This window comes from Oryctolagus cuniculus, chromosome 5 (assembly GCF_051225735.1).
Source record: "Oryctolagus cuniculus isolate XC-2025 breed Fujian yellow rabbit chromosome 5, ASM5122573v1, whole genome shotgun sequence".
NCBI classification, from domain to species: domain Eukaryota; kingdom Metazoa; phylum Chordata; class Mammalia; order Lagomorpha; family Leporidae; genus Oryctolagus; species Oryctolagus cuniculus.
Genome location: NC_142871.1, coordinates 37,077,521 through 37,098,527, shown reverse-complemented (window position 1 = coordinate 37,098,527; position 21,007 = coordinate 37,077,521). Strand labels below are relative to the sequence as shown.

Below are 21,007 nucleotides of genomic sequence, written 5' to 3'. Positions count from 1 at the left end.
CTTACTTATTCATTCTGTAAGTATTCATTTTAAAATATAATTTCAAAACCAGAGTATTTCTGATACAGAACTGGTGTTACAGACAGAAAAATAGTTGCCTACCTGGTAATCTGTGTCATCCTTTGGATTGAATTGGACTCTTACAATTTCTATAACTCATTCTATGTCTTAACTGAATGATTAGTTTTATAAGTTATTAATAGAATAGTAGAATGGTCTTTTCTTGATAATGGTGTCAATGTTTTAAATCACTTTAACAGTCAGCAGAATGGGTGTCCATTGTATCACTGTTATTTAAAAAGGAAAAAAAATATATATGTGGATCTAAAAACTGTTAAACTTTGCAAATTGTTAGTGCTCAATATTAAATAAAAGTAAATAAAAACAATTTTTAGTATCCTTCTAGAATTCTAAAATATTTATCAAAATTGGGTATATGAGGTTGCTTTAAACATTAAAATCCCTCTCCATTAATGCATATGTACTTTATTATGTTTATCTTATGAAGTGCCAAAATAATTTCTGGAGAGCTTCTTAAAATTTTGGTTTTTAATTTCTACCTGGCAGAAAGTAGATTTTTAAATAAACAAGCATTTGGCATAGAAAGCCTTTAGTTTTGCACAGAGAAAGCTCTGTTCTTACCAGCAGGCCCAGGACTTTGAAGTGTGAATCCAGCCCTCTGTGACCACCGGGAGGAAAGTTTGCCTCCATGGCACCAAACTTGGCTCCCTGAGTTCAGAATTAAGTAGCTGTAGGTTCCTGTATATGAAGAGTAAAAGATATCAGTACAGTTATTCTCACTCCTAGCTTTGGGTAGTTGGGAATATAGCCTGCCAGGAGAGCAATGAGATCTATAGATACATGCCAATCCAAGGACATTTCAGGCAATTAAATATTGTAATAGTAGAGGCAGGGAAGGAGGAGAGATACCAGGGCTAACTGACCAGGGTTGTAAGAATAGCCTGACTTCCATACTTTCTCTCACATGAAGCCAAAATGTGCCTATGGTTTTAAAGCAGCCAAGTTTGTCCAGGGTCAGCTATTTCTGCATCTATGGCCTAGGATGCTATCACCCCACCTACTACTTTACCCTTATTTTAGTTTGCAGATTTAGCTAATAGTGTAGTGTTTTGTTTTTTCAACTGTCTTATAATTTAAGTATTTGACCACCAAGTAGTATCAAAGACCTAGCAAACATCAAGTTATTAGAAGTTGCCCGTCTTGAATGTAATGTGATTGATATGTATGGGGTAGCTATTATATTGTTTTAATTATTATTTTGTCCAATGTTTTTCTGACTCAAAGAAAAATTAACTCATGTAGTTAAGAATTTGGATCCAGAGTGTTGCTTTAAAATTCATCCTGAGTTGTATCTGGTTATAAATCTTTCCTGGGCTAATTTTTGTACATGATTTAGGCTGCTGCAATACCAAGGCTAAATGGGGCAGGCAGATTGTCTGATGTGTTTTCTAATGATGCTTCCTTTTTTTCCCTTCTAGAAAAATGTGGAACATATGCAAAAAACATGAGACCAGTATACCCAACAAAAACCTTTCCCAATCACTACAGCATTGTCACAGTAAGCTCTGATTTCCAACTTTTGTCTGTTCACAGTAGTGAGATGCAATGGCAACATTTTTTTTTTGAGAAAATAATTAGATTTTTGGATCTGAAAAAAGTAACTTTCTTTTCAAAGTGTAATTAAGCAAGGAAATCTAGTTTCTGATATTTGCAAGCTCTGATCTTGGAATGGTCAGTTTATCTACAGGGTGTTATCTACAGGGTGTCCATTTTCTCATATGAAAAAAGCAGAAGCTGAAGACCTCAAAATGATTTCTTGGTTTCTCTTCAGTATGAAGATTCTCTGGTTCCTGCATCCTTTTTTTTTTTTTTTTTCATGAATTTTATAACATTTTATTTGAGCCAAAAAACTGTCCCCTCAGCTTGTGTTTCCAATCATTTTGATGCTGTTTGAGCAAATCACTCTGCCTTACTCCAGATTGGATTACAGTCCTCTTTTGCTTTGATCAAACTTTCCAGATTTAATTTGAAACCCAAAGCGTGTGCTAGCTTGTGTTGATGAAAGCTATTATTGGACTCAAAGAGGAGTTGCTTCTTGGCAATGCAAAAAGACAACAATATTTTTTTTTTTTTCAAAATTTGGGAGACTACCTATTTATGTAGAATTTCATATATATCATTTCTGAATTACTTTTGTTGCTGTAAATTTAAAACAATCACAGTTCCAACATGGTGGCACTCAGGTTGGAGGTTCTCAGTTCCAAGGGGACTTTCTACAAGGGATTTATCAAAGATGTTCATGAAGACTTCCTCACCATTGTTTTTGAAAATCATTGGCAACCAGAGCACCAGGTTCTATTTAATGGAGTTAGATTAGCACTACTGCTAATATAAAAAAAGAAATTGGCCGGCGCTGCGGCTCAATAGGCTAATCCTCTGCCTTGCGGCGCCGGCACACCGGGTTCTAGTCCCGGTCGGGGCGCCGGATTCTGTCCCGGTTGCCCCTCTTCCAGGCCAGCTCTCTGTTGTGGCCAGGGAGTGCAGTGGAGGATGGTCCAAGTGCTTGGGCCCTGTACCCCATGGGAGACCAGGATAAGTACCTGGGTCCTGCCATCGGATCAGCGCGGTGCGCTGGCCACAGCGCGCCGGCCGCGGCGGCCATTGGAAGGTGAACCAACGACAAAGGAAGACCTTTCTCTCTGTCTCTCTCTCTCACTGTCCACTCTGCCTGTCAAAAAAGAAAAAAAAGAAAAAAAAGAAATTAGTGTTGGGGATGAAGTAGAGGTATTTCTGGAGTAAATGACCAAGAATCATGTGGATGGTAGTTGGCCAAAATTTGGATGATGAAAGGAGAGTTTTATGTCATTGAATATGCTGCTTGTGATGCCACTTACAGTGAAATGGTAACATTTAAATGACTTCAGCCTGTCAATCAAAATAAAACTGTCAAAAAAATACCTTCTTTAAAAGCATGATGGGTGTTCCTTAGGATTTGAGAGAGGCGAGTGCTAAGGAAAATGCATGTAAAGATTTTAAGAAAGCAGTAGAAGAGTGCAGAATTTTTTACCAACCAGTAACCACACAACTAATGATACTGCCTGCCAGCGAAGCAACTGTGAAGAGAGTAAATATTTTAAGTGAAATGCATTTGCGAAGTATTCGTATGAAGCTGGTACTTACATCCAGAAGTGAAGAAACCACTAAGTATTTAGAATGCACAAAACAACTTGCAGCAGCTTTGCATGAAGAATTTGTTGTGAGAGAAGATTTAATTGGCCTGGCAATAGGAACATGGTAGTAACATACAGCAAACTAAGAAGGTTCCTGGAGTCACAGCTGTTGAGCTAGAGGAAGGTATTGGAACATTTAGAATCTATGGAGAGAGTGCTGATGCTGTGAAAAAGGTTAGAAGTTTCTTGGAATTTGTGGAGGACCTTATTCAGGTTCCTAGGAACCTCTTTGGAAAAGTAATTGGAAAAAAATGGCTAAGTTACTTAAGAAATAGTGAGCAAATCGGGTGTGGTTTGGGTGAGAATTGAAGGGACAATGAAAACAAACTAACTAGAGAAGATGGAATGGTTCCATTTGTGTTTGTTGGCACTCAAGAAAGCATGGGAAATGTGCGGGTTCTTTTAGGGAATAATATTGTTTCTCTGAAGGAATAGTTAATGGAATGCCTACAGACTGGTGAACAACTATCACAGATTGGTTCTAGGTCTTGTAGTGGAAGAGGCAGAGGTTGTTGGGGCGCTAATTACACCTCCGGTTATGGTACAAATTCTGAGCTGTCTAACCTCTCAGAAATAGAATCTGAATGTACAAATGAGCTGAGTGCTTGGTCATTGCGCGGAGAAGATGATCGAGAGAGCCAACATCAGTGTGACAGCAGGAGATGCCCAGGAAGAAGAGGCAGAAGTGTTTCAGGGAGTCAAGGTCATGGTGACCATGTGGTGGCAGGTCCTCCATCAGTTCTGTACTAACCGTAGTAGGTGGTCTCCCAGAGGAAGGACTGATGAAGATGCTGTTCTGATGGATGGAGTGACTGATTCTGATACAGCTTCAGTTAATGAAAGTGGTCTAGGCAGAAGATGTGATTGAAGAGCAGGGTCCTTCAGAAGAGGAAGGAAATGGCCCGAATACTGCTTCTGGCGCTGACATTCCTAAGCTACAACGTACTCCAGGGGAGGAAGAGATTAATATCTGAAAAAGAAGAAAACACTCAAGAAGCAGCAGTCCTGAATGGTGTTTCATAAATTGAAGAAGTTCCTAGTTTACAGTTCTTTTACCTTACATTTACAGTAGTGCTGGAACAAGCTCACCAGAGGCAGAGTATGGATTGCCCGTCTTTACATTGCACTTTCAGTTCTTCCATTTGGAATTCAGGAAGGGGTGGGATCCTGAAGAATCCATATGTTGACCATACTTTGACACCTATTGTGTTATAAAATAGATCATCAGATGTGCCTTAACGATAGTATATGTAACGTTGAAACATTGCTGGCTATAAAAAAATATAGAACAAAAATACTGTGTAAAATCTTCAGTGGTGGATTATTTCTTGACAACACCCATTTTGTTGTTCTTCTCTCCTTAAACTTTATTATAATTAATTTCATCTTTGGTTATCAATTTCTGTGTTGTAGTTTTATGCTGTGACTTTATTTAACAGTAAGTAACTCATGATTTGCATAAAATCTGTATTTTATCTTTTTTAGGGACTTTATCCAGAATCCCATGGCATAATTGACAATAAAATGTATGATCCCAAAATGAATGCTTCCTTTTCACTGAAAAGTAAAGAGAAATTTAATCCTGAGTGGTACAAAGGAGAGCCAGTGAGTTTTTTTTTTTTGTTTTATCTACTAAAGTAGTTTATATTTATTATTCTTATCTATTTCAGTCAGAATAAAATAATTAGACTTCCTGTAGCTAATGATAACCTAGTTCATTGCCTGTATATGTGGACACCTTTCCTAAATGGAGGTGAATGATAATAATCCCAAATATAAATTGTTTGCACAAAATGAGAGTGATTTGTTTCAGAGATGGATTTGAGTTGTATTGAGTCCTTTTTCTTCTCTGCTTGATTCTTCCTTCTTGTGATATTAGCATAGAGCAGTAGTCTGGGTGTCTGTGTGATAGTTTAGATCTCCACAAAGCTACTTTGTTTTGGAAGAGATGAACCTTGGCTTTATTTGCATATGTGCTAACATAGAGGTTCTTTCTGATGGTGATTTTAGATGCATTCTCCTTTTTATTTTTTCAGATTGCCACAGTAATTACATAGGGTCTATTTGGATAACCTTGACATTCCTCTGAGAAGGATAAAGAGCATAATGTTAATTTGCAGGTTATGAAGTCAAATTTTAGTTCTGATATTGTATGAATTTGGACAGATCATTCTTTCTGTGCCTCAGTACTAACTATGTCATAGGGTTATTGTGAGGATCATATAAATTAATTATGTATACTATTTCAGAAATATTAATTAGAACTGTGATTGGAATAAATACTTAACAAATGATAGTTACAAAAGCAAAGCTGTCATCCTGGTTTAATTCTGTAATTATCACACAGTTATTCTTGAGTGTTGAAAATTAACTGAAATGTGATCCCTGTTGAACGTAAGAGTGGGAATAAGAGAGGGAAGAGATGTGTAATTTGGGGCATGCTCGGGCTGACTTGCCCCAATTGGTAGAGTTGAAAACATACCAGGGGATTCCAATTCAATCCCATCAAGGTGGCATGTGCCAATGCCATCTCGCTATTCCAGGTGATCAATTTCAGTCCACAATTGATCATAATGAAAGGACTGAGAGTCAAGGGGAGCACATGGGCAAGTCTAGTATCTGCTGACACCAACCGATAGAATGGATAAAGGGGAGAGTGGTCCAGCATGGGAAGTGAGATGCTCAGCAGACTCATAGAATGGCGGATGTCCTAAATAGCACTCTGGCCTCAGAATCAGCCCTGAAGGTACTCGGATCTGGCTGAAAAGCCCATGAGAGTATTTCAGGCATGGAAAACCAAGACACTCTGGCAAAAAGATCTCTGTGAGTGAGATCCCAGTGGAAAGAACAGGTCTTCAAAGAGGGAGGTGCCTTTCTCTGAAGGGAGGAGAGAACCTCCACTTTGACTATGACCGTGTCTAAACAAGATAAGAGTCGGAGAACTCAGGGGGCTTCCATAGCCTTGGAAACTCATAACTGGTGCATAGGGAGATTACTGATGCCATAAACAGGAGTGTCAATTTGTGAAGTCAACGGCAGGAGTCACTGTGCACTTACTCCTCATGTAGGATCTCTGTCCTTAACGTGCTGTACACTGAGGCTTAATGCTATAACGAGTACTCAAACAGTATATTTCACTTTGTGTTTCTATGGGGGTGCAAACGATTGAAATCTTTACTTAATGTACACTAAACTGATCTTCTGTAAAAAAAAAAAAATTATCAATTCCCAACTTGACTCTCACTGGGATTAAACATGACAATAGGTCTGATCTGATTTCATCATCATTTAAAAAATCATCTATTATTTTTCACTTTATGTTTCTGTGTGGGAGCAAACTGTTGAAATACTTACTTAAGGTATGCTAGGCTGATCTTCTATATATTAAGATAATCGAAAATGAATCTTGACGTGAATGGAGGGGGAGAGGGAGTGGGAAGGGGGGGGGTTGTGGGTGGGAGGGACGGTATGGGGGGGGAAGCCATTGTAACACATGAGTCGTACTTTGGAAATTTATATTCATTAAATAAAAGATAAAAAAAAATCACATTGATTAGTAACATTTCCAACCTCATATAAAGTGCTTAATTATTGAGATATTGCCAAGATCACGTATTTTATAAAATTTTATCACTCACAAAAAATAAAGTCAGCTGTTTTCAAAAAAAAAAAAAAAAAAAAGCAAAGCTGTCATCAATAAATTAAAGACATGTATTTGTCAACTTTTCTTCATTCAAAGTTGGCAACAGATTTGTGTCCATCTTATTTGAGGTGAATTTAATGTCTGATTATTTAATTTCTTTTTGCTGCAGTCATATTACGAGCTTGTTATTATCTAAGTGTTGGAACTTGCTGCCCTTGGAAGCATTCTAGCATCTGAGAAGAATGCATGGGCGTTGCATGAGCACATGCTTCCCTAGGAGGCTCATGCTTGCATGATTTCCTAACTTCCCTTCATTATCTTCCCCAGATTTGGCTCACAGCGAAGTATCAAGGCCTGAGGTCTGGCACTTTCTTTTGGCCAGGATCAGATGTGAAAATTAATGGGATTTTCCCAGACATCTACAAAATATACAATGGGTATGTGTAGATGAATTTTTCTGGGTCCTGTAATGTACAACAGCGTATTTTTATCTCATGCTGTCCTTTTTATCAAGTTCTGAGTTCCACCTTTTCAGTGATACATTGGCTGAAAAATGCAGATTCTCAGAATAAGATTTCTAACTGAGTTTTGGGTAGATGGTAAATAGACAACAAAACTAGACAAGTGTTTCTTAGAAACACTGATGACATGTTGTGTTAGGCTCTTTGGGCAAGAACAGTAGATGAGGTTATGGTAGAAAGAAAGATCTGAAAGTGGAAGCGCTGCCTATTTTAACTCTAGGAAGAAAAAGAGATATGAAGAGGAGGGGATGTATTGAGGATGTATTAAGTAAGACAGTTAACTCTTGGTGTCTGAAAATATTGCTTAAATATTAATGACACCTCTGGATTTCCATTTCTAGATAGTTTTTAAAGTTTATTTTTACTTATTTGAAAGACAGTGACAGAAAAGAATGGTAGAAGAGGGGAGAGAGAGAGAGAGAGAGGTGTTCCATCCGCTGGTTCACTCTCCATATGCCCCACGTAGCAAGGGCTGGACCAGGCCGAAGCTAGGAGGCATGAACTCCATCTGGGTTTCCAAGGGACTCAAGTACTTGGGCCATCATCTGCTGCCTCCCAGGTGCATTAGCTGAAACCTGGATCCAGAAGTGGAGGTGGGACTCAATCCAAGGCATCCTGATGAGATGCCTGTATTCCAAGCAGCAGCTTAACCCACCAATGCATCACAGTGCCTGTCCCTCTAAATTACTTTAATAAATGTTTTCTAATGTAAGAAACTTATCAGAATAACCTCCTTGTAATATTCAAAATCTGTTATGTATTCAGGAAAAACAAAAACTTATAAGGAAGACTCCATGTGGCTGATTTTAGTGAGACTACCAAAATAATTTTATTTTATACTAGTAAAATTCCTATTGCAAAATTGATATAACAGCATATTTCAATTTTCTTTACTAGTCTTATACTCTATTATATTCTGGTTCACATGAAAACACTGCAGTGCATCTATCCCACCTTATTATTGAGCATTGTTTTCATTCCACTGATGAAATTGAGATGGTTGGGTCCAGTTCTGTGGCATAGCTGATAAAAGCTGCCTCTGTGGTGTTGGCACCCCATGTGGGAGCTGGTTCAAGACCTGGCTGTTCCACTTCCGGTCTAGGTCTTTTATGGCCTGGAAAGGCAATGGAAGATGACCCAAGTCCTTGGGCCCCTACACCCGTGTGGGAGATCTGGAGGAAGCTTCTGGCTCCTGGCTTCAGATCTGCCCAGCTCTGGCCATTGCTGCCATTTAGGGTATAAACAGGCAGATGGGAGACCTCTCTGCATCTGCCAGCTCTGCCTCTCTGTAACTCTGCCTTTCATATGAATACATAAATATTTAAAAAAAGAAATTGAGATGGTTAATGATATTTTAGATGTCATGTACTGTACTACATACTGAAATATTAGTGATATCAGGTGTTGAGCTTTTCAAGATCTTATAGAGAACAGATCTATTAGCTGTGCCACCTGTAATTGGATTGGGCAAGTGCTCTGATGGAGGGAACTGATTCTGCATAACAAACATTGCCTAGAGGACTGTTACCTGCTCATCAGGTGCCAACTTCCCTGTTGCGCTAAGTCATCAGTGAGTGAGTTCCTTATGAGGTGCCCTTTATAGAATGTATTAACATGTGGCATGCAGTGGTGATTCTCAGGTGCATGAATAGTATCTTCAAGTAGGGCATAAGAAGCAATTGTTTAAGCACCATTACAAAATTGGTATAAAAACTTAATGTTTTTTAATTGGGAAAATAAATTTATGCATTCAAATGAAACTTCTCCATGAACTCTTCCATGACTTTAAAACACAATAGATGTGCTGACTTATTTCTCTCAATCCTATCATCAGTAAGAAAAATACATTTAAAATCCAAACAATGATTCTATATATTTTTTTCATTGTGTTTATCCTTCATTTCAGTTCAGTGCCATTTGAAGAAAGAATTTTAGCTATTCTTAAGTGGTTACGGCTTCCTAAAGATGAAAGGTATGTAGACAATTAATTTCAATTTTAAATGCTCCTTTGTTGTATGGATGTTACTTGGTGCATTAAAATAGACTACACCAAAACTTTGTTATTAACTATGATGTTTTAGATCCAAATTAACTCTTTAGTGAACCATTACACATTTTAAAGAATGTTATCCCCGTGTTGTAGAATTTTTAATCACTGTCAGTTGTTGAATTATTCTTTCCACTCTGTTTTTCAATGTGTTCGTAAAATATTACATTTTGGTACTGTTTGATTTAGACCACACTTTTACACTCTGTATTTAGAAGAACCAGATTCTTCAGGTCATTCATATGGACCAGTCAGCAGTGAAGTAAGTACCTTTTTTTATCAGTGACTCCTTCATTAAACCTAGCATCAGCTAACTGAACCTTGCTTTGAGGCAGATTTTGAGACCATTCTGTAAGATTCTGTGATTTCTGTAGACTACTAGGCATGATTTAGAAACTAAAGAATGCACTCAAAATAAGAGTTGGAAGAATTGTTTTGCTAACCATTTTCACAGTGCTAAATGGAACTAATGATGTATTAATTTGCATATTTTCAATTCCAAAGCCTTTAACTATTCCATTTCCTCCTTCTTTGGGCTAAAACCTAAGAGCTTTTTGAAAATTTTATAAACAAGTACCACTCCAAATTCAGTGAAAATAGTGTTATTAGTGGCATAGCAGAAAAACATTTATCTCTCTTAGGAGATAAGTCTGGCCGCTTGAGAGCATGCTTAAAGGATCATCAAAGGATAGGGAATTTTATGAGGAGTACAGAAATACTCAAATAATCACTTCTTATTTAGTGGTTACTAGGAAGGTCGAGATAGAAAAACAGCTCATGGACCCTAGCACTCAATGTAAAATCGTGTTTGACCTGTCAACCTTTGAGGAACTTAGGCCCTAGCTTTGTAATTTGCACAGGGCTTTAAAACAACACATGTTTCTTTTACTGTTCAGGTAGCTGTATCACTTGTATTTCAGAGTGCAGGAAACATTAGAAGAGAAAATGATTTGAGCTTCTTTGCACTTCTAAGTTGATTTCTTCCTGGCAAATATTTTGTCTGTGACCTAAGATTCGAAAGACAAAAAATTTAAGGCCCTATGAATATTATCCATCATGGTAAAAGGGATGAGAGGCATTGGTAGAATCATCCAGAATCCTTGTCTAGTAATTTCTTCCTCCTTTGATTCCAAGGGACCAAAGATTACAAACACCTCCTTAACCTGAGCTTTACCGCAGATTCCTATCAGTTCTGCCCAGGGAGCCAAGCTGGATGGTTTGTGAGCCTCAAGGACTCCTGAGATGAAAGTGTAGCCTGATATGTTTATGGAGAGCCCTGATTTGAAGGTGCTACTTGGTCACTTTAGCAACAACAGAGTAAGAGAGAGCAATAGGCACAGCTGTGATTGCTTCTATTTCACATAGAAGAGAGTGAAGAGGGAGGCAAGCTGACCCTCACGTGGGCCTGTTCTACACTGTGTGTTTTGTCCCTCCAAATCTGTCTCCAGCAGCTCCGCTGTAATCAGTGACCTCACACTTCCTTGCTTTCTTTGGTCCCTCAGTGAAGCACAAATGTCCCTTTTTAGAGGTGTGGTAAGGAAGATGCGTGGCCAACAATGAGGCCAGGTCGTAACTGGTCAAAGGGAAAAGTTTCTCGCAGGGGTTGTCCTGGTTGGAACGGTTGACAAGGTGCTGCTGTTTTTACTTTCCCTGTAGTCATTGACGTCTAAAACACACGTCTAGATCAGTTTGGCTGCAAAAAGGTTTAAGGATCATTTTGTTGTTTGATTATCAGGTCATATAAATTTTAAAATTTGTGCAGTGTTTTCTAATTCACTAGTGATTTTCTTAAATACCTGCTTTCCTAACGCTTCTTCATTCAGGACTGAACCCACTGCTTTACAAATACTACTCACCAATCTGTAAACTCTGTGAAATTCTAATATTACTGACATTTCAAAACCCACTTTATCTTAATACTTAAAAGTTCCAATTCTTGTATTTTATATTTTGGGTAGATGAAACATCATATTAAAAAGAACTTAGAAATCTCAGAGTGAAATATTCTGACTACAAGTGAAGATTAAACTGATTTGTTACATTAAAGAAAAAACACAAAGTTGAACAAGAATGTTTTTCAGCTGATTTTGTAAGGAGAGAAGAAAAATGCCGGAAAACTGTTTGCCAGAACCATTTGCCATGCTGTATCCTTGTAATATTCATATACAAAATACATGGAATTTGTAAGGAAGTAATAGGTTGTATCCCTGAGAGCTCTACATTAAAAAATTAAGTAATAGACCTGTTAGAAAGCATTTTAACAGTTAATGATTTTATAAATTAAGAAGCATTGTTCTTTATTAATGACCATTTAAATGATCAGAAAGTGGAAGAAGAAACTAATTGTACAAAGGAAAGTAATAATTAAGAATAATTTCACTTCTGGTCAAGCATTGTGGGTTGGAGCTGATGTTATATTGGCTTGTATGGAATCTGTACTAAGTGATTGCATTCCACTCATTGAAGGAGTGCTAATTAGATCAGAGACTGGCATTTCTCATGTCTAGGAGTTGGGCTCTTCTACTGTTCATGGTCAGCCATTATTTACTGCTCTTCATGTCTTTGATCCTCAGTTTTAGTCTCATGTGAATTCATTCATCACAGTTGCATCCACTGAGCTTTTTCTTTCTGACCAGTGATAGCTTTTATAGAAATAGTTATTGTGGAATGCATCCCATGAAATTACTTCCTTTTCTCAGGTCATCAAGGCCTTGCAGAGAGTGGACAACATGGTGGGCATGCTGATGGATGGCCTGAAAGAGCTGAACTTGCATCAGTGTCTGAACCTCATCCTCATTTCAGATCATGGTAATCTGAGTATGCAACATTTGCTCTTTAGGTTAAATAGTGCCAAAAGTTTGCTTGATTGATTTTTGCTTCATGATTTCCTCTGAATATTAGTTAATTTTTTAAAGAAAGATTTCGTTATTGAAAGGCAGAGTTATTGAGAGAGAGAAGGCAGAGAGTGAGAGCGAGAGAGAGAGCGAGAGAGAGAATCTTCTATCTGCTGGTTCACTCCACAAATGGCCACAACAGCCAGGGCTGGGCCAGGCTGAAGCCAGGAGCCAGGAGCTTCATCCAAGTCTCCCATAAGGGTACAGTAGCCCAAGCACTTGGGCCATCTTCTGCTGCTTTCCCAGGCTCATTAGCAGGGAGCTGAATTGGATGTGGAGCAGCCAGGAGTCAAACCTGCTCCCATATGAGATGCTGATGTTGTAGGTGGCTTAACCCACTCATGTCATAGCAGCAGCCCCTAATTATTTTTTAAAAATGTAGCTTCTTATGGAAAATCTTAAGGAAAAAGTTATTTTAAATATAAAATGTGAATGAGGCAGAATTCCCAGAAAACATAGGAGCCTGTCAACTGCAATACACTGCTATTCTAAGTTGGGAAAGGAATAGTTCAATTTTTTTCCACATTAAATTTTGCTAAGTCTGTAATTTTAGATTTAATTGAAATAAATTATTATTACTCTTGAATTTTTTAGCCTGCTAAATCTAACCTAAAATGCAGTATATTATCAGTTTATATTAATTTTGATATTTTCATTTAATTTTATTTTCCCGTGATTTTAACAACTTATTTATTTGAAAGGCAGAATGAGAGGGACAGAGGGAGAGAGAGAAGTCTCCCAACTATTGGCTCACTCCCTAAAATGTTGCAACAGCTGGATTGGGCAGGGCAAAGCCAGAAGCCAGGCACGTGACACTTGATCCCTGACGTGGGTGCAAGGGCCCAAGTACTCAGACTGTCATCTGCTGGCTTTGCCAGGCGTATTAGCAGGGAGCTGGATTGAAAACAGAGCAGCCAGGACTCAAACCTGCCCAGTGATATGGGATGCCAGTGTCATGGGGGCCATCTTAACCTGCTGCACCAGAATGCCAGTCCCTTCTGCGATTTTTGCAAACCTGTTTGTGTGAAGCTCTGGGACTATGGAAGTGGTGTGCATACAAGAAAGTAGGAAGCAGGTTGCTTTTGTCCTTTGTAGATTCAGAAATAATTGTAGAATCCTGTTTTTAGATACAGTCCTAAGAAGTTATGTGATAAAGCAGCTTCAGTTCTGGAACAAGACTGACATGATGTCGGTTAATATAGGTGACTTGGAGCACGCAACTGGGCTTTCATAATCTGTTTGAAACTGTGTGACTTCCTCTGTACTTTCATAATGGTATTGTAATACATTAGTAAGAAGAAACATTAACTAATTTTGAGTGGAAGAAGGAGAAATATAGAAAAACAAGAAAGTGGTGGATCTAGCTGAAATTCTGGGTCATACTGATCGATGTTCAACTAATATGAGCCTTGAGCCCCCGTTAATAATTAAAATTCTGGAAATGAAAGAAATACTGCTGTAGCTATTAATTTTTTGTTAAAGTGGCCACATATTTTGGGATTTTTTTTTAACTTTCTAGGCATGGAACAAGGCAGCTGTAAGAAGTATATATATCTGAATAAATATTTGGGAGATACTAAAAATATTAAAGTTATCTATGGACCTGCAGCCCGATTGAGACCCTCTGATGTTCCTGAGAAATACTATTCATGTAAGTCTATCTGTGTGGTAACTTTGGCTGTCCTATTGTGATTCTCCATATCATTGTGCTTCTAAATTTATGGGAATCCAAGTTAATTTCCTTTTAGTGGTTAAATCTCCAGTGTAGATTTTTAAACTCAAAGAGATTTTATGGGATTAGATGTGAGCACACAAGTCTGCCTAGTTACTTGCTGCTTGTATACTAACCATATTATTTGATGATCTTAATACAATTCCATGTTGTGGGGTATTTTACTTGTACTGGCTTAAGTTTATTCTAGGAAAAAAGTGTAAGAGAAAAATTGAGCAGCCTTTATGAACATTTGATTAATGACATTCCATTAAAATGACTTACTTTAGTTTAGAATAATATTCTGTTTTGAGGAGAATGCTGGCAGAGATCATTAATTCTCTAATAGTTGATTCCAAAGAACAGTCTTTCCCAAGAAAAATTACATATTTTAAATAGGAAAGGAAAAGAAATTTCATAATCTGTCCTGATCACAAATAGAAAACGAATTACCACAATATTTTTACTTTTTTTTAAAGATTTATCTATTTATTTGAAAGGCAGAATTACAGTGTAAGAGGGAAACAGAGGGTGGAGGTGGGGAGAGAGAGATCTTGATAGGAAATGGAACAGCTGAAAGTTAAACAGGCACCCAAATTAATGCCAGTGTTGCAGGCAGAGGCTTAACCCACTGCAATACAACACCAGCCCTATCCAAGATATTTTTAAAAGATATTCCTTCTTTTGCAAGTCAAGCCTGTTTCATAACTGTTTTGACCTCTGCTACCTCTCTTTTTGAGTACTAGCCTTGATAGCTTTCGATAGTAAGAGCAAGTTTTGTTTATCTTTATGTTACAAAAAACTCTGAAAGAAAGAAGCTTTATCTGACGGTTACCAGAATTGGATTGGAATTTAGGTTCTGCAATAAGATATATTCTGCAATGAGATATGTTTCAGTGTATACTATTGAATATTAATGAAGAAAAATAGATTTTTACTGTAGAAATAGTTATGCAAATATATCCAGTGACAAAGCACAGTGACAAATTTTCATTAGTATTTTTTAATTTAGAAAAATAGTACCTGGTTTTTATGATATGTGTGTAAAAATTGTAAAGGCAATGGGAGGCCCCAAGGATGATTGGAGTACAGTGGATGAGCTTAGGCATCTTTATCTCAAATAAGCCCCCAGATTAAATCAGAAACTTATATTACATATCATGTATATAATATATAATTGTATATCATAACTTATTATCTATACATAATTATATAATTTATATTTTATATAAATTTATAGAAATTTCATATAAAGTAGAATGTATATAATATTATAATACATAATACACATAATCTACATATATACATATATTTTATATGGATAATTTGTCAAGTTTACGTAAAGTATAGCTAAAAAATTTAAAAAGCTAGATGGTTATTGATTTATGGCATAAACACTAGATTCATGGGCTAACTATGGAAATTCAGTTTTAAAGCTGTTTTCTCAGATGCTAAGTTTTCCTGTGCCTCTGTTGTTTTGAAATTCTGGAATTATCAATTCTGGAATATTAAAGTAAGCAAAGTGAAAAGTAACACTTTCCTGTGTTCTTCTGCTTCAAAACTCAGTTCCCTTCTCTAGAGATAAGCTCTTTTAAGTTAGGAATGTACCTTCTCAGATATTTGCTGTGCATATATTAAACACATAGTTTTTATTTTTTTAAAGCATAACCATACTAGATTTAGATGGATTTATAGATAGATGCCTATTTGGATGAATGGATGGATAGACAGGCAAATGAATAGTCAGAGGAATGAATGTGGTTGAATACATAGATAATCTATAGCTTGCCTTTTCACTTAAGAGTATGACAGTATTTCATGGCCTCCGTCTTACTCTTTTCAATGGCTAATATGTAATGACTTCTATACCTTCATTGGTATTTAAATGTAGAATTTGAGTCTCACGTTCTTTATTTCTGTATTTTTTTAATCAGAGCATAATTCAAACGCTAATTCTTCTATTTTCCCCCTTTAGTTAATTATGAAAACATTGCCAGAAATCTTTCCGTGAGTATCTTTATTTTTCCATTGTCTAGTTATTGTTAGTTTTGTATAACATGTATTTAGAGAAAAGATTTAGTGTTTATTCTTTTGCTGGTAATGGTTTTACTTTATTTTTAAAATTTTTAACTAACATATAATATTTACTTGTATATTTATATGGGGGCAGTCCAGTATTTCAACATAGATGCACAGCATTAAACAGTCAAACCAGGAAGTTGCTTTTCAGTTGCCTTATCTTCTTGTTGTGTTCAGAGCCTACCAGTTCCTCTCTTCCAATTCTTTTTATAGTGTATAATACATTATTGTGAATTATAGTAACACCACTATATTGTAAAACATTAGAAATTATTAATCCTGTCTGACTGTGTTTTAATACTGGTTGTCCAGCCTCCCTCTGTCTGCCCTTACTCCTCCTCAACTTCTAGTAATCATGATTCTAATTTCAGACTCACTATTTTTTTAAACTTCCAGAGATAGAAAATATGTTATTTGACTGTATCTTACTTAGTTTTCTTAATACAATGATACCTAGCTTCATTCATTTTGCTGTAAATATCAAGATTTTATTATCTTTATGGCTGAATTATACTCCGTTGTTTATATATACAATATTTTCTGTATCCATTCATTCACTGATGGACACACAAGTTGATTTCATAGCTTACCTATTGTGAATAGTGCTGCAATACACATAGGAGAGCAGGTATCTCTTTGATATACTGACTTAGTTTCCTTTGGTTATATCCAGGAGTGGGATAGTGGGGTCAGGTAGTGGGTCTGTTTTTAGTGTTTTGAGGAACCTCCATACTGGTCTCCATTTGGCTATGCTCAACGGCATTCCCGACAGCAGTACGGAAGGATTACCTTTTCTCTACATCCTCACCAGGGTGTTATTTTTGATGATAGATGTTCTAACTGGAATGAGATGACACCTCATTGTGGTTTTGATTTGCTTTGCCCTGAAGGAAAAGCTGAGCACTTTTATATGTATTTGTAGGTCGTTTGAATTTCTTCTGAGAAATGTCTGTTCAGACTATTTGCATATTTCTTTCGTGTATTATTTAAGTTCTTTTGTTGTTGAGTTTTTTAAATTAAATTTTATTTTTTTTAAGATATTTATTTCAAAGTCAGAGTTACAGAAAGAGAAGAAGAGACACAGAGAGAGAGAGAGAGAAATCTTTCATCCTCTGGTTTACTCCCCAAATGGCTACAATGACAAGGACTGGACCAGGCCAAAGCCAGGAGCCCCAGGAGCTTCTTCCATGTCTCCAACATTGGTGTAGGGGCCCAAACACTTGGGCTATCTTCTGCTGTTTTCCCAGGCTTGTTAACAGGGAGCTGGATTGGAATGGAGCAGCTAGGGCTTGAACCAGTGCCCATATGGACCACTGGTGTAGCAGGTGGCAGCTTAATCTGCTGCACCTCCACACCAGCCACTGTTGTTGATATTTTGAGTTCTTTATATATTCTGGATGGTAATCCTTTGTCAGAGTTTGCAAATATTTTATCTCATTCTGTCAATTGTCCCTTCACTCTGTTGGTTTTGCTTTTGTTGTGAAGAAGCTTCTTAGCTTGATGGAATCCCATTTGTCAGGCTGGCGTTGTGGCACAGGAGAATGGGCCTGCACCTGAAATTCCAGGGTCTCATACGGGTGCTGGTTCGAGTCCTGACTGCTCCACTTCCACTCCAGCTGTCTGCTAGTGCACCTGGGAAAGCAGTGGAAGATGGCCAAGTGCTTGGGTTTTTACACCCACATGGGAAAACCCAAAGAAGCTCCAGGCTCCTGGCTTAAACCTGACTCAGCCCCAGCTGTTGGGGCCATTTAGAAAGTCAATCAGAGGATGGAAGATCTCTCTCTCTCTGTCTCTCCCTCTTGCTGTGTAACTCAGCCTTTCAAGTAAATAAATACTTTTTTTTTTAAAAGAATCCCATTTGTCTTTTTGCTTTTATTGTTAGTGCTTTTGAGATCTTATCCAAGTACCTTTGCAAATGTATTCAAGTGTGGTTGCATAATTTCAGGTCTTATGTTTAGATCTTTGATGCTTTTTCATTTATTACTACAAAGAGTGAAGAAGATAGAGGTCAAGTTTTAGTCTTTTACATATAAATATCCAGTTTTACTGGCATTATTTATTGAAGAGGCTGTCTTTTCTTCCATGTATGTTTTCAACATTTTTGTCAAAGATCAGTTAGCTGTAGATGTATGGATTAATTTCTGGAATCTCTGTTCTGGTTTTCTATGTATATTTTATGCCTGTATGGTGCTATTATGGTTACAGTAGCTCTGTAGTGTATCTTGAAATCTGGTATTGTGATGCTTTTAACCTTATTTTTTTGTTGTTCAGAATTGCTTTGGCTATTGAGAGTCTTTTGTGCTTCCTTATGAATTCCAACATGGTTTTTTTCTAGTTCAGTGAAGAATCAGTATCTGTTCTTAGGATTATAGGATTAGAATTTTTATGTATCTGGGCCATTGTATAAATGCTTTATATAGATTTTAAAGACTTGAAGATTCTGTCCCAATAATCTGAGTTTGAAAATTTTTAAGAGTTTGTTCATTGGCACTGTAAAATTTATATGATATTATAATACTTTTAAGATTAGAAGGAAAAAGTATTTGTACCACACAAATACTACCCAAATTCTACCTTCTTGAGGCTTTTTTAAAAAATGCCTGCTTTTTTTAGCATGAAAGTTATGCCCTAGTGCTAAGTTATCTACACTACATTTTATACTTGATATATTTTAGGTCTTAAAGAAAATTCCTACAATTGTAGTTCTATTAGAATTGTGAGTAGTAATTTGAGTATAATCTAGTGACAAGTCTAGGAGACCTGGGGATTTTATGTAGTAATAATTATCATTTCCCATAAAAATTTCACCTAGCTTGAGATATTCATCTTATAAATTATGCAAGTAATGCAAGTTATTTTTTCATCTTTAACTTTTTGGAGAGGCTAGTAAAATGTTTGTGAGCAAAAATTCATATAGAGTTATAAAGCAATTTTAAATTTACATTTAGATAATGTGTAATTAATAGTTTTTTCTTTGCTTACTTCAATTTCAGTGCAGGGAACCAAACCAGCACTTCAAACCTTACCTGAAACATTTCTTACCTAAGCGTTTGCATTTTGCAAAAAGTGACAGAATTGAGCCCTTGACATTCTATTTGGACCCTCAGTGGCAGCTGGCACTGTAAGTTCTGATAGTCTCCTAGGTAACTTTTGCCTGATTGGTTAGAAATTCAAGGTAACCATTGGGCCCCTTCTCATGGTGTTGTATGTGAAAACTGTATGAATACAATTCTTTTTACCAACTGTCTTTGCTATGGAAACTGTCTTGTACATTGTGGAATCTTTGACAGACCCCGGGTTTTCCCCCTAATAGATAAAAGTACCACTGTTTCTCTAGAAAACATCTCCAGATATTGACATAAATCGAGTTGAGTTGGGTTGTGGGGATCGCACACAGCTAGGAACTCGTTCTGGCCTTCTACATCTGTACTAATAATTTCTTATGGTCTATACTTACATGTTACCACTTGTGATTACATCTCTCTCTCTCTCTCTTTTTAAGATTTATTTATTTACTTGAAAGGCAGAGTTACAGAGAGGAAGAGAGAGAAGAAGAGAGAGAGGAAGAGAGAGAGAAGGAGAGAGAGAGAGATGTCTTCCATACTGGTTCACTCCTCAGATGGCTGCAACAGCCAGAACTGAGCCGATCTGAAGCCAGGAGCCAGGAGCTTCTTCCAGGTCTCCCACATGGGTGCAGGGACCCAAGCACTTGGGCCACAATCTACTGCTTTCCCAGGTGCATTAGCAGGGAGCTGGATCAGAAGTGGAGCAGCCGAGACTCAAACCGGTGCCCATATGGGATGCTGGCACTGCAGGAGCAGCTTTACCTGCTACGTGACAGCACTGGCCCCTACATCTCTTCTAAATATTACAGTTATGTCTGATGGTATCCTCAGAGTCTACCCAATAATTAATAAAATTGTACACAGTTGCTTTAAACTTTTTTTAAATTTACTTTATTTTATTTGAAAGGCAAGAAGAGAGATATATATCTCCCATCCACTAGTTCATTCCCCAAATGCCCACAAGAGCCTGGACCAAGCCAATCCATAGCCAGAAGCCAGGAATTCAATTCTGGTTTTCTGCATGGGTAGGAGGAATCCAAATTCGTGAGTCATCCCCTGCTGCCTCCCAGGGTGCATATTAGCAAGGAGCTGGAAAGAGGAGGCAAAGCCAGGACTCAGACCCAGGCTCTCAGAAATGAGATGCCAGTGTCCCAAGTGTCCCAAGTTAACTGCTGTCCCAAGTGTCTGCCCTGACAGTTGCTCATGTCATTCTCATCCCATCACTCCACGTTGTATTGTTCATAGTTGATCTTTCTGCAAAGTGAAAAATAGAGGCGACCCCTTAATGATTTTCAAGGCCAAATGGTGTTGCCTTTATGTTGGCTTAACAATATAGTTATGTCTTCCTTACTATTGAAAATAATAGTATGATTACCAGTTATGCATTGTAAAATAACTTTATATTATTAATTTATATTAGGAGTCCCTCAGAAAGGAAATACTGTGGAAGTGGATTTCATGGCTCTGACAATGTATTTTCAAATATGCAGGTGAGTAAACCTTTTATACTTCTTAAAAAAGATGTAATATGAAGAAAAATTTCAAATTTAAAAGCATGGACTGATTTTGTGTCTTGAAAGAGAATTAATATATCTGTTTTCTTTGGACATTAAGGGATTTTGTTAAAATTTTATATTTATAGTTCACAAATGTGTGACTTAATCATCCTACTAAATGTCTTATCTTCATTTTGATATATTTGTGCTCCTGTAAGTGTATTGCATCATAAGAAGAGGAAGCCAGTGAGCCAGTGATTTAATAGATGAAAAGATGTCATACTTAAGTTCTGAAAGCAG

General features: G+C 37.1%; 1 protein-coding gene and 1 pseudogene across 3 annotated transcripts in view; both read left to right on the top strand.

Annotated features, from left to right (window-relative positions):
* Window positions 1-21,007, top strand: part of ENPP1 (ectonucleotide pyrophosphatase/phosphodiesterase 1) — a 76,068-nt gene that overhangs the window by 37,092 nt on the left and 17,969 nt on the right. The window contains exons 6-15 of one of the 3 annotated variants that reach the window (XM_089332337.1): window positions 1,500-1,579; window positions 4,737-4,856; window positions 7,222-7,331; window positions 9,322-9,387; window positions 9,678-9,724; window positions 12,162-12,270; window positions 13,876-14,007; window positions 16,043-16,074; window positions 19,140-19,267; window positions 20,632-20,701. In XM_089332337.1, coding sequence (XP_089188463.1) covers window positions 9,381-9,387; window positions 9,678-9,724; window positions 12,162-12,270; window positions 13,876-14,007; window positions 16,043-16,074; window positions 19,140-19,267; window positions 20,632-20,701 — 525 coding nt within the window. In that variant the 5' untranslated portion in view covers window positions 1,500-1,579; window positions 4,737-4,856; window positions 7,222-7,331; window positions 9,322-9,380. 3 annotated transcript variants of the gene reach the window in all.
* On the top strand, window positions 2,755-4,412 carry LOC103349887 (RNA-binding protein FXR1 pseudogene; annotated as a pseudogene).